The sequence below is a fragment of the Vigna angularis genome, chromosome 5, assembly GCF_016808095.1.
Source record: "Vigna angularis cultivar LongXiaoDou No.4 chromosome 5, ASM1680809v1, whole genome shotgun sequence".
In the NCBI taxonomy this organism is placed as follows: Eukaryota; Viridiplantae; Streptophyta; class Magnoliopsida; order Fabales; family Fabaceae; genus Vigna; species Vigna angularis.
In genome coordinates, this window is record NC_068974.1 from 22,575,676 (window position 1) to 22,597,200 (window position 21,525).

Below are 21,525 nucleotides of genomic sequence, written 5' to 3' on the forward strand. Positions count from 1 at the left end.
AAGTCCATTAATTTAAAAATAAATAAATTTGTCCACGATATGCCGCGGTTTCACCCGCGGCAAAAGACTCCCCGATATGCCGCGGGTGTAGCACTAACCGCGGCCATATGTCTCATTTTAAAAAAAAAATGAAACACTATAGGCCGCGGTTGTGACCTCCCCTGCAGTTTTTTAAAATTGCAGGTCTGTTTTTGTGATATCCACTACCACAAAAACAGACCTGCATATAAAAACATGTACACAAATTCAATTTGAACATAACAAACACATGTTCAAATGTATTTCAACATCAAATAAAGTACAAAGTCTAAGAAAATTCAATCTAATCAAATGCAATGTTTAAATCTAAGAGCTATTGTATAATCTAATTATATACTTCGCAGCAGCGTTCCTAATGAATAATAGTGACTTCTCAGGAACTGGTGTAGTAGTCTTGAATCTCTGCAACAGACATTTCATATTAATTAGTGTATATGAATTCAACATTTGGGAAAAAATCAAAATTTGTTAAAGTTAAATATTACCGTTTCCCAGCGACTTGTGATGTGAGAACGAACAATATGGGCCATCCAATACATTACATAGTATCCGCACTCATATGACCCATTTTGTCTGTTACACTCACTACAAAAAAGTTGGGGATTACCGAAGACCAGAAGCCCTCGGAAACTGCCATAAGCCGTCGATAAAGGGTGTTTACCGAAGGCTTATCGACGGCCAAAAATCCTTCGGTAAATCACTTGTCGCTAACAATTACCGAGGGCTTTTGCCCTTCGGTAATTACCGAGGGCCAAAAGCCTTCGGTAATTACCGAGGGCCGAAAGCCTTCGGTAATTACCGAAGGGCAGAAGCCCTCGGTAATTTCCGAAGGGCGAAAGCCTTCGGTAATGACCATACGAGGGTATTTACCGAAGGGAAAAAGCCTTCGGTAAATTGCAGAGAAGGCTTCAGAGAAATGGTATTCCTTGTGCAACCCAGACCTCTATATCAAATTTCAATTACAAACAGACTTACATATCACTTTTCAAGCACATACAAACATGCATAATGTGCATCTCAAAGATGCAATCAATTATCAATATCCATTGAACATCAATTAATCCAACGAACATCCATTAATGTATAGATAATGTAATTATAGTGCAAATATAAAATAATGTAACAAAAGGATGTTCTAACATCCAAAGTCTGGAAGTAGATCTAACTAACATTGAAATCATATCAAGTCAAAAATGTTCTAATATCCAAATGTTTGTGTAACAAGTAATAAGAAAATGAAACTAATAATGTACATAACTATCATCAGAATGATCTTCATCATGTTGCTCCTGTACTGATGGCTGGACTAGTGTGGGTTGGACTGATGAGGGTTGGACTGATGTGGGCTGCTGAGTGGCAGCAGGTGATGAGGAGGGTCGTGGTTGGGTCGGAGGGATATTTTGTACGTCCTGTGAGGTTTCAGGCAAGACTCTCATGACCAGGGCCTTAAAGTTTGTAAACTCTGCTCTGAGATCAGTGATCTCCTGGTCACGTTGTCGGAGTTCCTGCGTGAGGCGAAGAACGACCTCGTCAGGAGTACTGGTGGAAGAAGAAGGCTGGTGCTTCAGAGTACCTCCTCTGGATGCTGTATAGTTTGCAGCAAGTTGTCCCGCACCATACACTCGTCCTTTTTTCTTCCCACCAACGATGTCGATCCAGCACTGCGTCCTACGGATGTCATCATCTGCATTACTGGCATCATCCGGTGTAAGAGCTGACTCATGTTCAGATCTAACCTGTGAAAGTCTCGTAGAAAAGTCTTCCTGTTGAAACATTAAAAGCAATGTCAGGGAACGATATTATAACATAAATGAACAATTAGTAATAGTAATAGTGTTATTTGCTTACATGAGTCTTGCGAGATCTTTCATCAACAAATTGATTAGTTCCCTTCCGAACATGAGTCTGTGCAAAGACCTCATCAACATGGACCGCCCGTCCTAGAGCCTGTGCCTGTAACATAATTAAGAATTACAAGCGTACATATGAAATAGAATATACATAACTTATGTATGAAAGAAAAAGTTATGTAATGAGATTATACCATACGAATGGCATGCTCATGAATGGTGATCGACCCACCAGTATGCAGGGTGCCACCCCTTTCAAATGCTCTGTTCCGCTGGGCTTTGGCACACTTATTGCGGAACTCTACTGTATTCCAATGGGCCAGTAAAGAGTTCCAAATTATTTCACCCAGCCAGTTAGGGCGCTGTCCTGCATTGCGGGCATCCCTAAACATCTCTGACAGCCGATGAGATGCTTTCATGTGGAAATTTCTGTGTATCTGACTTTCATGTTCAGGTTTCCACTGCACCTTCATCTGTAACATTAAACAGAACAAACATTAATTATAAAACATAGTAAAATAAGAGGGACATTAGTGTAATGGATTGCTCACCTGAAAGCGCTGCCAGAATGGCTTTCTGTCATCATCAGGTATTACTCCCCAAGTAGGCCATGGACTTAAAAACTGTTGCTTAATTGAACGTGTGATGGCCTGGGAAGCAACCCTAGATGGAATAAACCTGCATAACAAAAGTCCTTTAAATTACAATAGGGTTTAAACATCAAATTATATCAACAGATTATAAACTTACCCTTTACCATAGGGCTCAATCCATGGTCGATCACCGAGGGGCGGGTCAAGACCATCATCATCACCACTTAAATCTGGATCAGCAGGTGGTGTGAAAGTCTCAAAAGGAGGTACAGAAGAGGAAGAAGGTATAGAAGTAGGGTCAGGGAGAGGAGTGAGGGTAATAACAATAGGGGGAGGAGTGGGGGTTATAATAATAGGAGGAGGAAGAGGGTCTGGTGCAGGGGTAGTAGAAGGCTGAGCTGCAGAAGGAGGAGAAGGGTCTACTGCAAAGGTAGGAGTAGGGTCTGCTGCAGGTGTAGGAGGCTGTATAATAGGGGTAGGAGGAGGCCCCACAGATGATGTACTACCTGCAGCAGTGATAGGTAGTCTAGTAGGCACCCTAAGTACATACTTTGGTGCCTGCCGTTGCCTCTTTGTAGGTCTTGCTACCCCTTTTCCTTTATCAGGACGCTCTGAACCTTGTCCTGTCATTACTGCATTCAAATGGTTACAAATAAAGCGAAAAAATATAAATGATTAAAGAAGGAACAATTGTTTTTAAAGTCAATGTATAAGTAATTGCATACAACTTTAAGATGGTATTTTAGATAACGGTAATGAAATGATAGTCCAATTTGCTACAATCGATGTTCAACATTCAATCATCGTCATCATGATCATCATCTTCATCTTCATCTTCAACATCGTCGTCATCATCATCATCTTCTTGTTCTTCTTCTTCATCGTCATCGTCATCATCATCATCATCTTCTTGTTCTTGTTCTTGTTCTTCTTCTTCATCTTCTTCTTCTTCTTGTTCTTCTTCCTCTTGTTCTTCATCACCTTGTATTGTTGCTTCTAATTCATCTCCATCACCATCAGGGTCGACCAATGCGGTTATACGTTCAACTTCGATAATTTCTTGTGGTTGTGACATTTGGTCAAGTTGGTAGGCAACATCTTCCTCAACTTCATTTGAGTCTATGCGACCTCTAGGCTTCGTTTGTATTGCTACGACCCAACCACGCTTGTCAATATTGCGAAATGGTGGATATGGCACATAATAAACCTGTCTGACATTAGATGGTAGAATGAAAGGATCAAACGGTCCATATCTTAATCTCTGGTTCAGTTCGACAATATTAAAGCGTGGATCGACTCTAGTACCACCTCTAGAAGGATCAAACCATTCACAATAAAAAAGTACCACTCTGTTTGGAGAAGTAGTGCTGTTGTACTCTAACTCATATATTTTATGAATGATGCCGTAAAAATCATCATAAGAACCCTCTGTTAGGCCCTTCACATACACACCACAATTTGATGTTTTCTTTCCTTTAGACCATTCATGTGTATGGAATTTGTAACCATTGATGAAGTAAGTGTGCCATTCTTTGACACATCTCATTGGCCAATTGGAGAGATGTCTTAACTCTTGAACCGTGGGAGTTAATGCCTGATTAAAAACCTACAAAGGTACTAACAAAATTATAAAAGCAATAGTCAAATTAACCTTGCTCTAAATGTAGGAAAAACTACGAACCTGATTTCTAAACCAATGGGGAAACTCAGAGTGTATTCTAGCAGAAGTATTTCCTTTTGCGACTTGCTCAGCCACAACAAATGAGCTGGTACAAATGAAATTCATTAGTGTATAACAATTAAACCGTTTGATAGATTACAGATGGATGATGACATACTCAAGGTACGGCTTGACTTCACTGCAATTGATCAAGACATGGACATGAGCTGATGGAAACCAATTCCCAGCTGGAAACGTGGAGGAAGAGGTTCCAAACCAGAGGAAACCAATAATGACTAATGGTGCAGCGGATGGATGAAATGATGCAGTGTTTGAGATGTTTTAATGGAGGAAAGGTGTATGGGTGAAGCCTCACAGCTCAGAGGGCCTTCCTACAAAGGAAGGAAGCTTGAGGAAAGGAGGAGAAGTAGTAATTCAAAGGTGACTTAAGAGCACAAAAGCTGGAAAACAATTTCTGCAGCATATCATTAAGCTCAAAAGTGAATCAATACAAGGAAAAGACCCTCTTATTTATAGGTGAAGAGGAGCCTAATTTCTAATTCTAATTCCCTCCTAAATTCAAATGTTTCAGATTTATTTTGATCAAGCAAAGTCCATGCCTATTTCCAGCTCATCTAGCAAGGTGTGTGCTTCCTTCCACATCAGCCCATTTCACGTGGAAAATGTTGGTGCATGCCGTAAGCACCTCTTTTTGGCTCTTTTGCTTGATCTATTGATTTATCTTCTTGGATGGCTCAATCATAGTCTCCAAGATTTATTAATTCCTACAAAACAAAGTATAAATGCTTTAGTTAAGAGAAGAAGGATTTTTATAAGTAACCTTCCATAGAAGCAAAATAGTATGTGGTCCTTCTTCCTCTTGAATCCTCTTTTCCATGGCTCTAGTAAGAGGTCCAATGTGCATCTTAGATGGTCTTCCATCAGACCCTCCCTCTTGAAAAAGATCTGTCCTCAGATCTGCTTCATCCTGTTGATCATCTCCTGTGAAAGGAATTAAATCGCAGATGTTAAAATTAGGACTGACACCATAACTTGCAGGAAGGTCTAATATGTATGCATTATCATTTATCCTTTTGACCACCTTGAATGGACCATCTCCTCTTGGACTAAGTTTGGATTTCCTTTGAGAGGGAAATCTTTCCTTTCTCAAATGAAGCCAAACTAAGTCTCCTTTTTCAAAAACTATTTTCTTTATCCCTTTGTTGTTGTATTCTGCATATTTTTGCGTTTGTTTTTCAATTTGGATTTTAACTTTCTCATGTAACTTCTTGATAAACTCCGCTTTAGAAGCACCTTCTTTATGAAGAAAAGAAGATGATTCGGGAAGAGGTAGTAAATCAAGAGGTGTGATAGGGTTAAACCCATAAACAACCTCAAAAGGAGAAAGATTAGTAGTCTTGTGGACTACTCTATTATAAGCAAATTCAATATGAGGTAGATGTTCATCCCAAGATTTGTTATTTCCTCTTAATATTACCCTTAATAATGTAGATAAAGATCTATTTACTACTTCAGTTTGCCCATCACTTTGTGGGTGACATGTAGTAGAAAATAGAAGTTTAGTTCCAAGCTTTTCCCATAAAGTTTTCCAAAAATGGCTTAGAAACTTCACATCTCTATCAGACACTATAGTTTTGGGTAAGCCATGCAATCTCACTATTTCTTTAAAGAAGAGTCTAGAGATATAGCTAGCATCATCTACTTTGTGGCAGGGTATAAAATGAGCCATTTTACTAAAACGATCTACTACCACAAATATAGAATCATACCCCCTTTGAGTTCTTGGCAATCCTAAGACAAAGTCCATGCTTATGTCCTCCCAAGGGGTATTAGCTATAGGAAGAGGTGTATAGAGTCCATGAGGCATAATTTTGGACTTAGCTTGTAAACAAGCTATACATTTAGAACAATGCCTTTGAACATCTATTCTCATGTGTGGCCAATAAAATTTACTTTTCAAAATGTTTAGAGTTTTATCAACTCCATGATGGCCCATGAGTCCTCCTCCATGACTCTCTTTGATAAGAAGTTTTCTAATGGATCCTTGGGGTATACAAAGTTTTCCTTTATTAAAAAGATACCCCTCAGAAAGATAGAATCCATCAAAAGGCTTCTTAAGACATGATGAATAAGTGGATGCAAATGTTTCATCATTTTCATATAACTCTTTTATGTCATCAAATCCTAATATTTGGGATCCTAGGGTTACTAATAATGCATGTCTTCTAGATAAAGCATCCGCAACAACATTAGTACTCCCCTTTTTGTGTTTGATGACATAGGGAAATTGCTCAAGATATTCCACCCACTTTGCATGTCTTTTGTTTAGCTTTGCTTGCCCTTTAATGTACTTGAGAGATTCATGGTCAGTGTGTATGATGAATTCTCTAGTTACCAAGTAATGCTCCCAAGTTTTCAAAGCTCTAATGAGGGCATACAACTCTTTGTCATAGGTAGGATAGTTTAAGGTAGGCCCCCTAAGTTTTTCACTAAAATAAGCTACGGGATGTCCTCCTTGTATTAAAACAGCTCCTATTCCTAACCCAGATGCATCACATTCTAGTTCAAAGGCTTTGGAAAAATCAGGCAAAACTAGAATAGGTGCATGTGTTAACTTGTGTTTCAAAGTCTCAAAAGACAACTCTTGCTTATCACCCCAAATAAAAGGCATATCTTTCTTGACTAGCTCATTTAAAGGAGCAGCTATGGTGGAGAAGTCTTTCACAAATCTCCTATAAAAACTTGCTAACCCATGAAAACTTCTCACCTCTCCTACATTTTTAGGGGTTGGCCATTCTTGTATAGCCTTGATCTTCTCTGGATCAACATGTACACCTTCTTTTCCCACTTTGAATCCAAGGAAAATCACACTTTCTTGACAAAAAGTACATTTGTCAAAGTTGGCAAAGAGATGATGTTCTCTAAGAAGAAGCAAGACTTTTCTGACATGGTTAAGATGTTCTTGAAGGCTTTGACTATAGATTAGGATATCATCAAAGTAGACCACTACAAATCTGCCTATGCATTCCCTAAGCACATGATTCATTAATCTCATGAATGTACTTGGAGCATTGGTCAAACCAAAGGGCATGACTAACCATTCATACAAACCAAACTTGGTCTTGAAAGCAGTTTTCCATTCATCTCCTTCATGAATTCTTATTTGATGGTATCCACTTTTAAGATCAATTTTGGTGAAAAGATTTGCTCCATGTAATTCATCCAACATGTCATCTAGCCTAGGAATGGGATGCCTATACTTGACAGTTATGTTGTTGATGGCCCTACAATCTGTACACATTCTCCAAGACCCATCCTTTTTAGGAACCAACAACACAGGCACAGCACAGGGACTTAAACTCTTTTGGATCCACCCTTTGTTCAATAAGTCATTAACTTGTTTCTCTATTTCTTTTGTTTCCATAGGGTTGGTTCTATAGGCTGGCCTATTGGGTAGGCTTGCCCCAGGCACCAAATCTATTTGATGTTCTATTCCCCTCAAAGGTGGTAATCCACTTGGTACCTCTTTGGGAAATATATCATCAAATTCCTTTAAAAGTTTTTGCAACCCCTTTGGTAGAGAACCAAGTTCATGAGTGATTGAAACAAATGCCTCTTTGCAATAAAGAAGAAAATGAGGTTGTCCAAGAAAAAGATTTTTGGAGATATTCAAGGTTTGAGGTTGGACAACTTCATGGGTTGAGGCATGGGTTACCAAATTCTTTCTTTCTTTCTTATTTTCTTTTTTCTTTTCTCCATCCAACTTCTTCTTAAGAATTATTTGGTCCTCTCTTACTTGTGAAGGTGTAAGACGACACAAAATAATTTTCTTTCCCTTGTGTTGAATGGTGATTTTGTTGGTGACTCCATCATGTAAAGCTTGTTTATCATATTGCCAAGGTCTTCCAAGTAATATGTGCCCAGCTTCCATTGGTACTATATCACAAACAATTTGATCTTCATATTTGCCAATGGAAATAGGTACACTTACTTGTTCTTTAACTCTATTCCATCATCCTCTTTGATCCATTGAAGTTTGTAAGGTTTAGGATGAGGAGTAGTTGTTAAGCCAAGCTTCTCTACCATTCTAGAACTACAACAGTTGCAACAAGAGCCACTATCCACTATTATTGAACATGTCTTTTCTAAAACTTTGCATCTTGTGTGGAATAGGTTCTCTCTTTGTGACTGTTCTAATTCTACATGTTTACTTTCCAGGAGTCTCCTTACCATAAGTAAGTCACCATCACAAGGTAAAGCTTCTTCTTCTTCAGAAATGAATGTTTCAGACTCACTATATGAAGAACCCTCACTTTCACTCTCATGCTCAAGGATGTAAGTTGACCTTCTATTGCGGCACTCAGATGTATAGTGCCCTTTTTCCCCACATCTAAAGCACTTATTCTCCTTATTCTTATGTTCTCTTGAAGGTTCTTTGACTTTTTCTTTTCCTCTCTCTCTCTCTTTCTTCATATCTTGGCTTGGTTTGACTACCCTCCCTCTTATACTCTTTCAAATGGTGAGAACTATGAGGGTAATCCTTTTTATGATTAGAACTATGAGGGTAATCTTTCTTGGTGGAGCTTTTCCTCTTTAGTTGTTGCTCTACCCTCACACAAAGTTGGACTAACTTATTGAGATCATTGTAGGGTATAAGTTCAACCCTATCTCTTATGCCATAGTTGAGTCCACTTTGAAACCTAGCAATTGTTATCCTAGGTTCTTCTCTTATTCCAGCCCTCAACATGAGTAATTCCATTTTTTGTCTATATTCCTCAACACTCATGTTCCTTTGTTGGAGTTTATGGAGTTTATCCATTATCTCCCTATCATAGTAGGCTGGTACATGCCTCCTCCTCAAGGCAGTTCTCAACTCATTCCAATATCTAATGGGAGGTAAGTGTCTTAGCCTATAATCTTTAACCAAGGCTGTCCACCAAATTAAGGCATAGCCTTGAAAGCTTAGAGAAGCCATGGTGACTCTCCTTTCATCATCTATTTGGTGGCACTCAAACAATTGCTCAACTTTCATTTCCCACTCTAGGTATTCTTCTACATCATCTTTTCCATGGAAGGAAGGAAGATCAATTTTAGGCTCTCTTGGGTAATGCTCTCTAACTCTATGTTGTCTTCTAGGAGGCATTTGGTAGTGGTCATCATTGTGATGACTACTATTTTGCTCAATTTCACTTGGAGAAGATGATGATTCTTCTCTTCTCCTATGGGAAGACCTTTCTTTCTTTTTATCTTGATTAATCAAAAGTTGACTAATCATGTCTTTGAGCTCACTAATCTCTCTATCCCTTTGTTCAAATTTTTGTTGAAATTCTTCCCTTAAAGAACTCTCACTATTGGGTTTGATGCTACCTTGCACACTTGATTGACTCATTCTTGTCAAATGGAAAAGGTTTTCACAAAGTTTTCAAAATATTTGGCAAGTAATGAGTGAAAAGATTTTCACAAGCTTTCTTTGTTTTGTGAAAAAATTTCTAAACAGATTCTAGAGGCAAAAGATGTTTCTAAGTAGCTCCCAGGAAGAAGAGGTGAGTCACAAATGGACAAGCTTAGAAACCAAGTTCTTCCTTAGCCAGAGTTTCCTTAGAGTTATCTTTTACCTTAGTTTCTAAGTAGAAATTCTTCAAATTCTTTTCAAATGTTATGAAATGAACCTAAAACCAAAGAAAGGTTGACTAAATGCTATGCAATCCTATATACCACGGAGACTTAAAAACAAACAAAAAGATTAAGCAAGAAATTAAAGAAAGCAATAAAGATGCAAGAATGTAAATGCTAGACGGCCCTAAGTGAAAGTGCAAGTGACACTTGGAGCCCCTTGACACACTTCCACACTAAGAAAACGAAATTGCACTATTACAATGTTTAAATGTGATCTTGGAATTGCTTCAAGAGCATTTTCCCAAGTCACTTAGCCAAGAAATGAAAATCAACTTTAAACAACAAAGGTTCCGTGATATGTGGTGTAAACAAACTTAAAAGAAGGCCTAAAACTAATGTAAGCTTCACTCTCTTGCTGCTGCAGATTGCTACTCCAAAACAGGTTGCACTTCAAGCTTTTCTGGTGTATTTTTAGCTGCTGGAACAGCAGAGTTGCAGCTGCTCAAAAGCTCCCTTTTTCTTCCCACTTCAGCCCCCTTTTCACTTCCTAATATGGTGCCTCAGTAGGGAAAAGGTTTCTGCTTCTGGATGACTCACAATAGTTACCACAGCACCTCAAGATTTCAGTCAAACACACCAAATAGAATTAGCAAACTGCACCAGAATTTCAAACCAGATTTTGTTTTGAATGTTTGACAATTTGGAAGCCAAGAATGGGAAATCAAATGGAAACAGGGATGGAGTAACAGAAAGCACTCAAAAGGAACCTAATAATGGTACTAGAACAGATTAAGAAAGCAACAAAAACAGAAATAGCAGATCACAAACTCATCCAGACCAAACTGTTTGATATTTTACCAAAGTGTTTGTTAAAATGCCCCAATGAAAACCAGATTTAGTGTTTTGGGGTTTTTAACTGCCAAAAACTGGATTGCACGATTCAACAAGCTTTTTAACACTTGCTCTGACTTATTTTGATCATTTATTTTCAATTTAAAGTAATGAACCACCTCTTAGAACAATCCAGAAATGAATTTGAACAACTTTGTAATGGTGGTTTTAAACCCAAAATTGATTGGAAGTGATTCAGCAGTTCAATTGATGCATCAAACAACTTTGTATCATCATTTTAAAGATGTTTAAACATTGAAACAGCTAGAAAACAGATTGCAATGTGAATTCACTGGTGCACTTCCATTTTAAAGGCAATTTTAAGGTTTAAAAAGCAAATCTGCATATAGGCTAGAAAATGACCAAATGAACAGTGCAAACAACTTTGGAATGACAATTTAAACTTGCTCAAATGTTTTAAATGCACAGAAATAGCAAGACTCAACAATTCACCCTTGCTATAGCCTATTTATGCAGCAAATTCCCACCAAAACAGCACCATAATTAAGAACCTTGTGGATATAAGGCTGGACAGCACACACAATGACTCTAGAGAATGTTATTACACTGAACTAAGCTAGGATTAAAGTGCTTAGTATGAATAAACTCAAACTGGACTAAGCAAAGAATGGTAGCACGGTGAAAAGCTAGAACAGAAAAACAAAACAAACTGGACAGCAAAGGCTACTGGTTTTTAAGGCAACCAAGCTATGCTAGATGCATTTCCTTGCTTTTAATGGTCTGCCACACCTTTAGCCACTTCCAATAATAGCAAACAAATTTTTACCAGGCAACATAATCAAATAAAATCAATTGAAACAGATTTCAAATTTTAAAACCAGATTTGAATTTCTTGAGCAGATTTGAAACCATAATTAGTTTCTAGTGCTTTTACTTCCATCACCAAGGCTAGAACATGTTCTCATTGCCTTATTTGGTTGATTTAAAGATTTTCCAGCACTCTAACTCAAATAAATCAAAATGAAACCCAGCAGAACAGAAAACCAAAGTGAAACAGAATTAAAACTGCAAATATGGACTGCACAAGACTAAAACATAACTGGAATTGAAAAATAAAGCTGGAAGAAACATAAACAAGAATGATTCACCGTTTAAAATGAATAACAAACATGTATGACTACTGGAAACACAAATAATGCACAGGAACACGAAATTAATAACTGGAAAAAAAAAAACAAAACAGAAACAAAAGTGCTTAAAACAGAACTGGAAAGCTGGAACAGAGATCACAACAGAATGTAGAATTGGAGTGCAAAGATGGAGGAATAGCTTAGCTCTTGGTGCGTGGATGACCTAAGCTCATGATACCACTTGATGGAAACCAATTCCCAGCTGGAAACGTGGAGGAAGAGGTTCCAAACCAGAGGAAACCAATAATGACTAATGGTGCAGCGGATGGATGAAATGATGCAGTGTTTGAGATGTTTTAATGGAGGAAAGGTGTATGGGTGAAGCCTCACAGCTCAGAGGGCCTTCCTACAAAGGAAGGAAGCTTGAGGAAAGGAGGAGAAGTAGTAATTCAAAGGTGACTTAAGAGCACAAAAGCTGGAAAACAATTTCTGCAGCATATCATTAAGCTCAAAAGTGAATCAATACAAGGAAAAGGCCCTCTTATTTATAGGTGAAGAGGAGCCTAATTTCTAATTCTAATTCCCTCCTAAATTCAAATGTTTCAGATTTATTTTGATCAAGCAAAGTCCATGCCTATTTCCAGCTCATCTAGCAAGGTGTGTGCTTCCTTCCACATCAGCCCATTTCACGTGGAAAATGTTGGTGCATGCCGTAAGCACCTCTTTTTGGCTCTTTTGCTTGATCTATTGATTTATCTTCTTGGATGGCTCAATCATAGTCTCCAAGATTTATTAATTCCTACAAAACAAAGTATAAATGCTTTAGTTAAGAGAAGAAGGATTTTTATAAGTAACCTTCCATAGAAGCAAAATAGTATGTGGTCCTTCTTCCTCTTGAATCCTCTTTGCCATGGCTCTAGTAAGAGGTCCAATGTGCATCTTAGATGGTCTTCCATCATGAGCAGAGTTGAATTCAGCATCAGTTAACCAATGAGTGAATTCTTTCCCTGCGTGACGACCTGATTGTCGGAAAACTGATAATGCACCTTCACGTGGTTCAACTTGCCATTGCATTTCATTTCTGACATGAGTGGGGGACAACATGAAGTTCTTGAAATAATGTGAACAAAAATAAGTTGTCTCTCTATGCAAGTAAGCTGCACATATTGAGCCTTCCACTCTAGCTTTATTTTTAACTGAATGTTTGGATTCTCCCATAAACCTTTCAAAGGGATACATCCACCTGTACTGCACGGGTCCCCCAAGCCAAGCTTCATATGCAAGATGAATTGGAATGTGCTCCATTGAATCAAAGAATGCAGGAGGGAATATTCTTTCCAATTTGCATAGAATAATCGGGATATTTTCATCCATCTTTTTAAGGGAATTCTCCTTTAGTGTCGTGCAGCACAAATCTTTAAAGAAGTTACTGATTTCTATCAGTGGATTTAACACGTGCATTGGCAAACAACTAAACGCAAGAGGGATGAAAGTCTCCATGAATACATGACAATCATGACTCTTCAACCCTTGAATATTACCGTTCTGAACATTGGCACATCTGGACAAGTTAGAAGCATATCCATCTGGCATTCTTAGCTCCTTGATCCATCCACACACTATTTTTGTCTCGTCTTTTGACATGGTGTAATTTGCTTTTGGTTTAAATAATCGGCCGTTACCTTGTGCCTTCAACTCTAAGTCTTTACGTCCACAATACAAAGGTAAATCTTTTCTTGCTTTCTCATTATCTTTTGTCTTACCTTTAACATTCATAACTGTGTTGAAGACATTGTCAAAGAAATTTTTTTCTGTGTGCATGACATCGATGTTGTGTCTTAGCAAGTTGTCCTTCCAATAGGGAAGTTCCCAGAATATGCTTCTTTTAGTCCAATTATGCCATTCCCCAAACCCTTCTAGCCTATTCTGACCAGATTCAGTGACTTTTGGATAGTCTTTCACTCTTCTCCACACGTGTGATCCAGTCAACTTTGGCGGGGGCATATCCGTTTCAACTTGTCCTCTGCGAAATGCCTTTTTGTTTCTTCTAAAGGGGTGATCAATGGGCAAGAACCGTCGATGGTAGTCAAACCAACTACTTTTCCGGCCATGACTTAATTGGAATGACTTTGTATGTTCCATGCAATGTGGACAAGCTAATCGACCATGTGTGCTCCAACCAGATAACATGTCGTACGCTGGGAAGTCATTAATAGTCCACATCAAGGCTGCCCTCATAAGGAAATTTTGCCTCCTTGAAACGTCATACGTCCAAACACCATTCCATAACTTCTTCAAATCATCAATCAAAGGCTCCAAGTACACATCAATCAATGATTTGGGATTAGATGGACCTGGTATTATACACGATAAAAACATGTAAGGCTTTGTCATACACATCTCAGGTGGTAGATTGTATGGGGTAACTATCACAGGCCAGCATGAATACGGTGATGCAGACGCCTGAATGTACGGGGTAAACCCATCAGAGCATAGACCAAGTCTGACGTTACGTGGTTCACTAGCAAAGGATGGATGTTTACGATTGAAGTGCTTCCAAGCTTCACCATCAGAAGGATGACGCAAAATACTCGGAGTTTTGTTACCATCATGCCATGTCATGTGTATTGATGTTTGCATTGAAGTAAATAATCTTTGTAATCTTGGAATTATAGGCAAGTAGAACATGGACTTTAATGGAATTGGTTTTTTTTGCCTCCATCCAGCATGCATTGTCTGATATCGAGGTGAGCCACAAAACTTGCATTCAACCAACAATGCATCATTCTTGTCACTGTCATTGTCATAGAATAACATACATCCATTAACACAACAATCAATCTTCTTCACATCCAATCCCAACTTTGAAGCACATTTTTTGGCTTGGTAATAGTTCTTCGGCATGAAATTGTTTGGTGGTGTCAAATCTAACATCAATTTTGTATAGAAGTCCACTGCTTGAATGGGAACGTTCCAATTAGATTTTCCAGCCATGAGTCTAATGCACACTGATAATTTTGACTCAGATGAACCTTCAAATACAGGTAGATTTGCCTCTGTCAGTAAATTGTAAAACCTCTGCGTCGTTTCATTTGGAGGCTCTTCATCATGACTATCGTCTGCTTCTTCAGCATGGTGACGAAGAGCATTGTCGACCATCTCTTGCATATAAGCAAATTGATCTATCTCAGATGTATGTACAATACTATTCGAACCTGATGCAAGTCGTTTTTCAGCTGTAATGGAGGTTGAAGGAATTTCTTCACCATGAAATGTCCAAGCCGTGTAATTAGGCATGAACCCTTTTTGGTAAAGGTGAACTTTGACGACTTCATCTTTCAGAATGCTTGTACATTCGCACTTGATGCATGGACATCGAATCCCTCCATCAAGGGCATAATATTGATATCGTCGTGCCGTCTCCACGAACTCTTCAACTCCCATGACAAAAGATTCTTTCAAACCTCTCCTTCCACTATAACAACAGTCGTACATCCATCCACGATGGTTGGGAAAATGGGCCATGTTCTGTGACAAGCCAAACAAATAAAAACTTAGCCAAAACAGCAACACTCCATGTGACATAAGTAATAAACCTATTACTACTCAAGTCGAACATGGAAGGCAATTTCAACCATATGGTCATAGGCATTCAATAAGGGCATGCAAAGACAAGTCCTCAGTATTGAAATGCCTTAAACATCCTAAGGGGTTGTGTATTAAAGTTGGAGGAGACAACTTATTACTACTGAAGTTCTCTTGTCTAGAGTACTTCCACATATTTTGTACGTTCTAAGTGTTTATAGTATTTTTACCCTTCTCATTTCATTGAGAATGTGTGTAGTACCATAGGATTTTAAATGACTACTTAACTTAATCAAGTTGTAGCCTAATAAATGAAAGACAATATACATGAACATACAATATAAAGATGAACATAATTTAGGCAATCAAATATCTATAGAAGCATGGATATATAATACATATAAACATAATTTAGGCAATGAAATAGCTATAAAAGTATGTACTAACAATCACATTAGTTAAAATACCCAACGTATTTAGGTTCTAAATACTCAAACTTTGAGTTTGAGGTAATTCATTGCTTTTGACATGTTTCCTAGCTTCATTCCACTACTACTTTACATATGGTAGGATGTTCACATTACTTCAAATAAGTGTACATTAGGTGTGGTTGCAAATTCTTACCTTGTAAGCACACTTTTATACCTTCCAACTACTCAAAATTTGAGTTGTACCTAATTCTTTGCTTTTGAATAGTTTCCTAGGTTTATTTCACTACTTTAGACATGTTAGGATGTTCACATTACTTAAATTTAGTCTACATTAGTTGTATTTGCAATTGTTCACCCTTTCAACACACTTTTTAGGTGCTAAATACTAAAACTTTTAGTTTTAGGTTATTATTTGTTTTTCAGTACTTTCCTACCTTGATTTCACTAAGTTATACTTGTTAGGATGTTTACATACCTTAGAATGAGTCTACATTAGGTGAAATGACAATTTCTCACCTTATAAGTACACTTTTATAGGTACTAAAAACTGAAACTTCTAGTGCTAATTTTGGTTTAAAAATGCTGCATAATTGGCTATAGCAGCTGTGACTTGAAGCATCTGCTTCTTTGTGTGCATTGCTCATGTTTGAACAAGATTATTTTACCATTTTAAACTTGTGTGTACTGTTCATTTGGTCAAATTTTAGCCTACATGCAAAATCACTTCCAAAACCGTTAATTTTGCTTAAATTTGGAAGTGAATTAGTGATTTTCGAGTGTACTGTGATTCCTTGTTGTTTCAATGTTTAAACACCTTTAAATTGATGATATAAAGATGCTTGAATCATCACTTAAGCTTTACAAACACTGCCAATCATTTTTGGGTTTGAAAGCACACTTTTAAAGTCCATTTTCTGGTGCAGTTTTCATTTTTAGTGCTGTTTGATTTTGTATACTTTGTATTTTCAAATTGTGCCCTCATATCTATCTTTTTTTATGTTTTAAAACTTGTGTATATAGTTGTTTTACTGTTTTGGTTACTACTTTAATACAGTTTGCATTATGACCACTTTTAGTGTATTCTACTAACTAGTTTTAGGTTCTAGGGTGTCATATTTGTAGTTCTAAGTTGTTTTTGTAGTGTGACTTTCTCATTAGCATTGATTTACCATCCTAAACTTGTTAGGACAGTTTGTTTCAAGTTTCTTAGGCTAGTTTAGTGCAGTCATCAAAATTTGACCATTCTAGTGCATTTCTAGTAGCCCTTTTGAGGTTCTACTGGTGATTTCAAGATACTGTAATAGGAATCAGTTCTTCAGTCCATTCTTAGTCATTTCTAGGAGGTAACAACTTGTGTAGAGACTTTTAGGCCTGTTTAACAGATTGCACATCATCATTCTTACCACTTTTACCATGGTGTAGTGTAATTTTAGGTCACTAAATAGTCAAATCTTCTATTTCTTTGTATTTTCGAATTGTCCACTCATTTCTATCTTTCTTTTATGTTTTAAAACTTGTGTACATAGTTCTTTTACTGTTTTGGTTACTACTTTAATACAGTTTGCATTATGACCACTTTTAGTGTATTCTACTAACTAGTTTTAGGTTCTAGGGTGTCATATTTGTAGTTCTAAGTTGTTTTTGTACTGTGACTTTCTAATTAGCATTGTTTTACCATCTTAAACTTGTTAGGACAGTTTGTGTGAAGTTTCTTAGGCTAGTTTAGTGCAGAATAAACAATTCAAACAAGTTCAGCAAGGTGAAAAGCTACAATTAAATTTTGAAACAGTCAAATAGAAATGATTTTGAGCAACCAAGGTATGCAGATTGCATTCCATTGCTTATTATGGTTGGCTACACCTTAAGCAACCTTCAACAACACTATAAAATGTTGTACAAAGCTTCAGAATCAGAGGACAATAACTGAAACAGATTTAACAATTTGAAACCAGAATAAAATTCATTTGTATTCACTTTCTTTGTCTTTTATATCCTTCACAGATCAAAGATGATACAAAAAGGCCTCTATAATGTGCTTTAATCAGATTGTTACAGGGTACAGATTAGTCAGTCTAGGTACATTTGATACATGTATTCTTACTGCCCTTGTGTTTCTCTGTTACTCCAACATATACATTTATCTTTAATCTTGTGTCAAACTAACCATGTGTATATATGTTTTTAGCTGGCAGCATGTCCATCACTATGCTTGCATATTGAAGATGCAAACTTTTCAGAAAGGGAGTTTGTTGATTTTCTTCTTATCTGTTGGGAGTCATGTTTTAAGTTGTTTGAGGAAGTTGAGGAATTTGATTCAAAGGTAAAAATTACTACTAGGCAACTTCCTCCTTTTCCAATCCAAATAAAGTCTTTACACAGTGTTTGAAATGGTTACAAATAAAGGGCACCGAAGGGAGTATTTGTCCTTGGTTGGGAGTTTAAAAATCATGGACCTACCCTGTCATGTGACACCACCCAAATACCTTGTCATGTAATCTGGCAAGCAATTTTCACAGACATTTGAGGTGGAAGCTGAGGGTTGTGTAGTATACTAAATCCTCTTACTTACTAATAATGTCAAGCCTCAACAATAGTGGGGAATTGGGTCTATTGGGATTAAAGTTGAGTACTAAGTACCTATTCCTTAAAATGATCATTAATAATAGTGAACTTGCTTCACTTTGCCACTGGATGGATGTAGTAAGTCATAGCTCAATGTAGGTTAAACCACATTAAGTTTTGTTCCATTTCTCTCTAGCGTTTTTTTCTTTTTGCCCTTGTTACAGCAAACTAGATGATACTTTTGCCAAAAATAGGATTTTTTGTTCATACCAATGACATTATTCGATCCATGCATCCTGGGCAGATGTTATTGTCCATTAGCCAGCAGGGATAGAACATCAGTTGACCAGTTAGTGTTTTAATTAACAAGTCATATAGATGGGCTTTTGGAGCTGTATGTTAAGCTAGCATCTTGTCTAATGCAGCTGAGATGTATGCCTCACTAAAGGGCATCACCTCAACCTCAATAAGTGCCTTTGACTACACAGGTCCATTACATTTTCTTCCATTTTACTGAAAATTTATGCATGACAAGACGGAACTTATATTGTGTAAATTATCAATCGAGGCTAACTTTCATTCAATATTTGATACTATGTGACTTGTTGTTCATGTTCTTTAAATATTTCTTCACCTTCAAGTTTTGAATTTGATCTCTATCCTTATTTCTTGAGGTTTAAGTTCTGTCAAACAATAAGGAGGGATTTTGAAACAGGATCAAGGCTGAGGTAGAGGACCTGGACATGCAAAATTGTCTGGTTTGTGGATGAAATATGACTACGTATCTAATTAGAAGGTTAGAACTACCTCCATACTCTAATACATTTTCAATTTACTATTTACTCCTGTTCTCTATAGCTATTGTACTCTAGGGTGAAGTACACTTGTAAAATTTTCAGGGACCATCATTACTGGATTGTGACAACTATATTGTGTATACTTCTTTTTATATGACGTACATAATAATATATGAATAAATGATAATAAGTTCCTTCTATTCAACTCCCTGGCCTGCCTCCTTTGTACCTTCTCAAATTTTTAGATCATTCATTCTTGTGTAAAAATTTGTTAGATAAGGTAGTTGAGTCTGTAAGATTAGAGATACTAACAGGGAAACTAGTCTGGGATGTCTTATTCAGTTTTCTGAGTTATTTTAAGTTTAGATTCAGGGAAAAAGTCTTATTCCCATCAAGGCTATAGTCTTTTAGATACATCAATCAGCAGCAAAGTAAAACATCAACATAAGTTTCTATGCTCATATTGCACAATTTATTTCCCACCAAGGCTATCATCAAAATAGACAATTCATACATGCTCAAATTGCAAACTTTACAATCCAAATTCAATTATAATTGGCTCTCAGTTCATAAGGCAATTAACACAACACAATGACCATGGCATACACAACATGATGAACTTTACCTACCTGTAAATGATAATTGTTGGACACTTGAGTGCAACCCTTTTGCAACCAGCTTTAACCCACTGTGTTGGAACCTTCCACACCTTCTGTGACTCAGCCCCTTATGAAAACCCTCAAACCTTGTACAATAATGGACAAATTACATTAGCAAAACGTAACACCAACAACTATTAATCAAACACACTCTTACAAAGAACAGCGACAAAACCTACTTACCTTCACAGTAAGGGAAGTAATGCAACACAAAACCTCCATCGCAGGGATTGTCCACACCCTCCCTCCAACAAAGCCTCGTCGACAGCGGCACAAAATTTAGCAAGTAAGCCTCTTCAGTAGAATAGCCGTCAACGTAAACCCCTAACGAAGTTGACAGAAACGCACCACCCAGCCTCTTGTAGAGACAGCACCAAACCAGCTCCAAGCCTCACCTTACGACGACCAACCGAAGAAGGAAGCCAATGTTCATTGGGAGCAAAGGACAAACAATTTCGACGGACTCAAATGTATTGGGGAATGAAGAAAGGGAGTAGTGATACAACAAAGAAAGTTTGGGTACATGGAGAAAGGAAGACTTGTGCAAAAACAATTTGGGACAATGGGAGAGGGAAATCCCAAATTCGCATTTCATTAAGTCGATTCTTATACCGACGGTCGCAAGCCTTCGGTAAAATCACTCAGCCATTATCGACGGTCATAATCCTTCGGTAATTACCGCCTCACATGCCCCTCGGTAAAGCCCTCGGTAAATCGATATTATCGACGGCCAAAAGGCCTTCGGTAATAATCCTTCGGTAATTACTGCATTTCTTGTAGTGACTACAATATATCATCACAGTTGATAATAGTTAGTGAATAACATTAAAATAAAACAATTATAACAAAGTATGACTTTAGCATATGTCAAACCTTGAGAGAAATCCAAGCAATCTTTCTACTATTAACAATTGATCTCCCACCCATCATTATACTTGCTGGAATAGAACTGTATATAAAAAAAGGTTTTCGCATTCATTTATATAACAAAGAAAGTCCAAACATTGAGGTTCTTACCAATCAATTGCTTGTCTGAGTTGTGTGGGAGGAGGCCTGTGCAATGAACAGAACCACAAAGCATAGTTGTCTTGCATAGACATAACAAGAAGTTGCCAATGGCGCCTGAAATTCATAATAACGTAACTATTAAATATTAAAATCACATATGGAACATTATTATGTTAACAAAGTTCACTTACCCGGATATATAAGGCAAAAAGTATATTTTCTTGCCCCTTCCAAAACTTCTTATCAGATTCATGTTGATCTGATCAAATTCATTTGATTCAGAAATTGATTGGGGATCAATGAATCCATAATCATTAGAACGCCCCAACTTGTTACTGACCCCAGACATATACCTGAAATCAAAAATTAACTTTGATATAAGGATACTTGATATATGAATCAATTTTATATATAAATAATTGGTCATAGACTTACATCGTCCAAAGTTGAATAATTGAAATATTCAACTCTTGTGTTCCCGACGCAAGCTCACGGACATCTTGGGTATTAAGGTATATTGGGACCTCAGAGCCTGTCCCAAATACATTAGCATCATACTCAACCTCCAAAGGCTTATCATCAAGGATGTCAGCAAGTAGATGCAATGAAGAAAGAGGGTCATCCTCAGATAGAGGAATCTTCTGTTGTGCCTGCGTCTGTTGTTACATGAAAAGATAAGATAAGTTTTGACATCAAAAACCTTTAAAATTGAGAAGTGTAAA

At 37.3% G+C, this 21,525-nt stretch overlaps 1 protein-coding gene and 1 pseudogene across 1 annotated transcript; both read right to left on the reverse strand.

Moving 5' to 3' along the window:
• Positions 1 to 1,174: 1,174 nt before the first annotated feature.
• Positions 1,175 to 2,649, reverse strand: LOC128196683 (uncharacterized). Its single transcript, XM_052878186.1, has 6 exons — positions 2,640 to 2,649; positions 2,441 to 2,583; positions 2,084 to 2,362; positions 1,888 to 1,992; positions 1,335 to 1,802; positions 1,175 to 1,204 (listed from the first exon to the last, which is right to left on the reverse strand). The coding sequence occupies exons 1-6, from the start codon at positions 2,647 to 2,649 to the stop codon at positions 1,175 to 1,177; spliced, it is 1,035 nt and encodes a 344-aa protein (XP_052734146.1).
• A 2,454-nt stretch (positions 2,650 to 5,103) lies between these two features.
• LOC128196684 (uncharacterized) lies at positions 5,104 to 20,017 on the reverse strand (annotated as a pseudogene).
• Between the last annotated feature and the right edge of the window lie 1,508 nt (positions 20,018 to 21,525).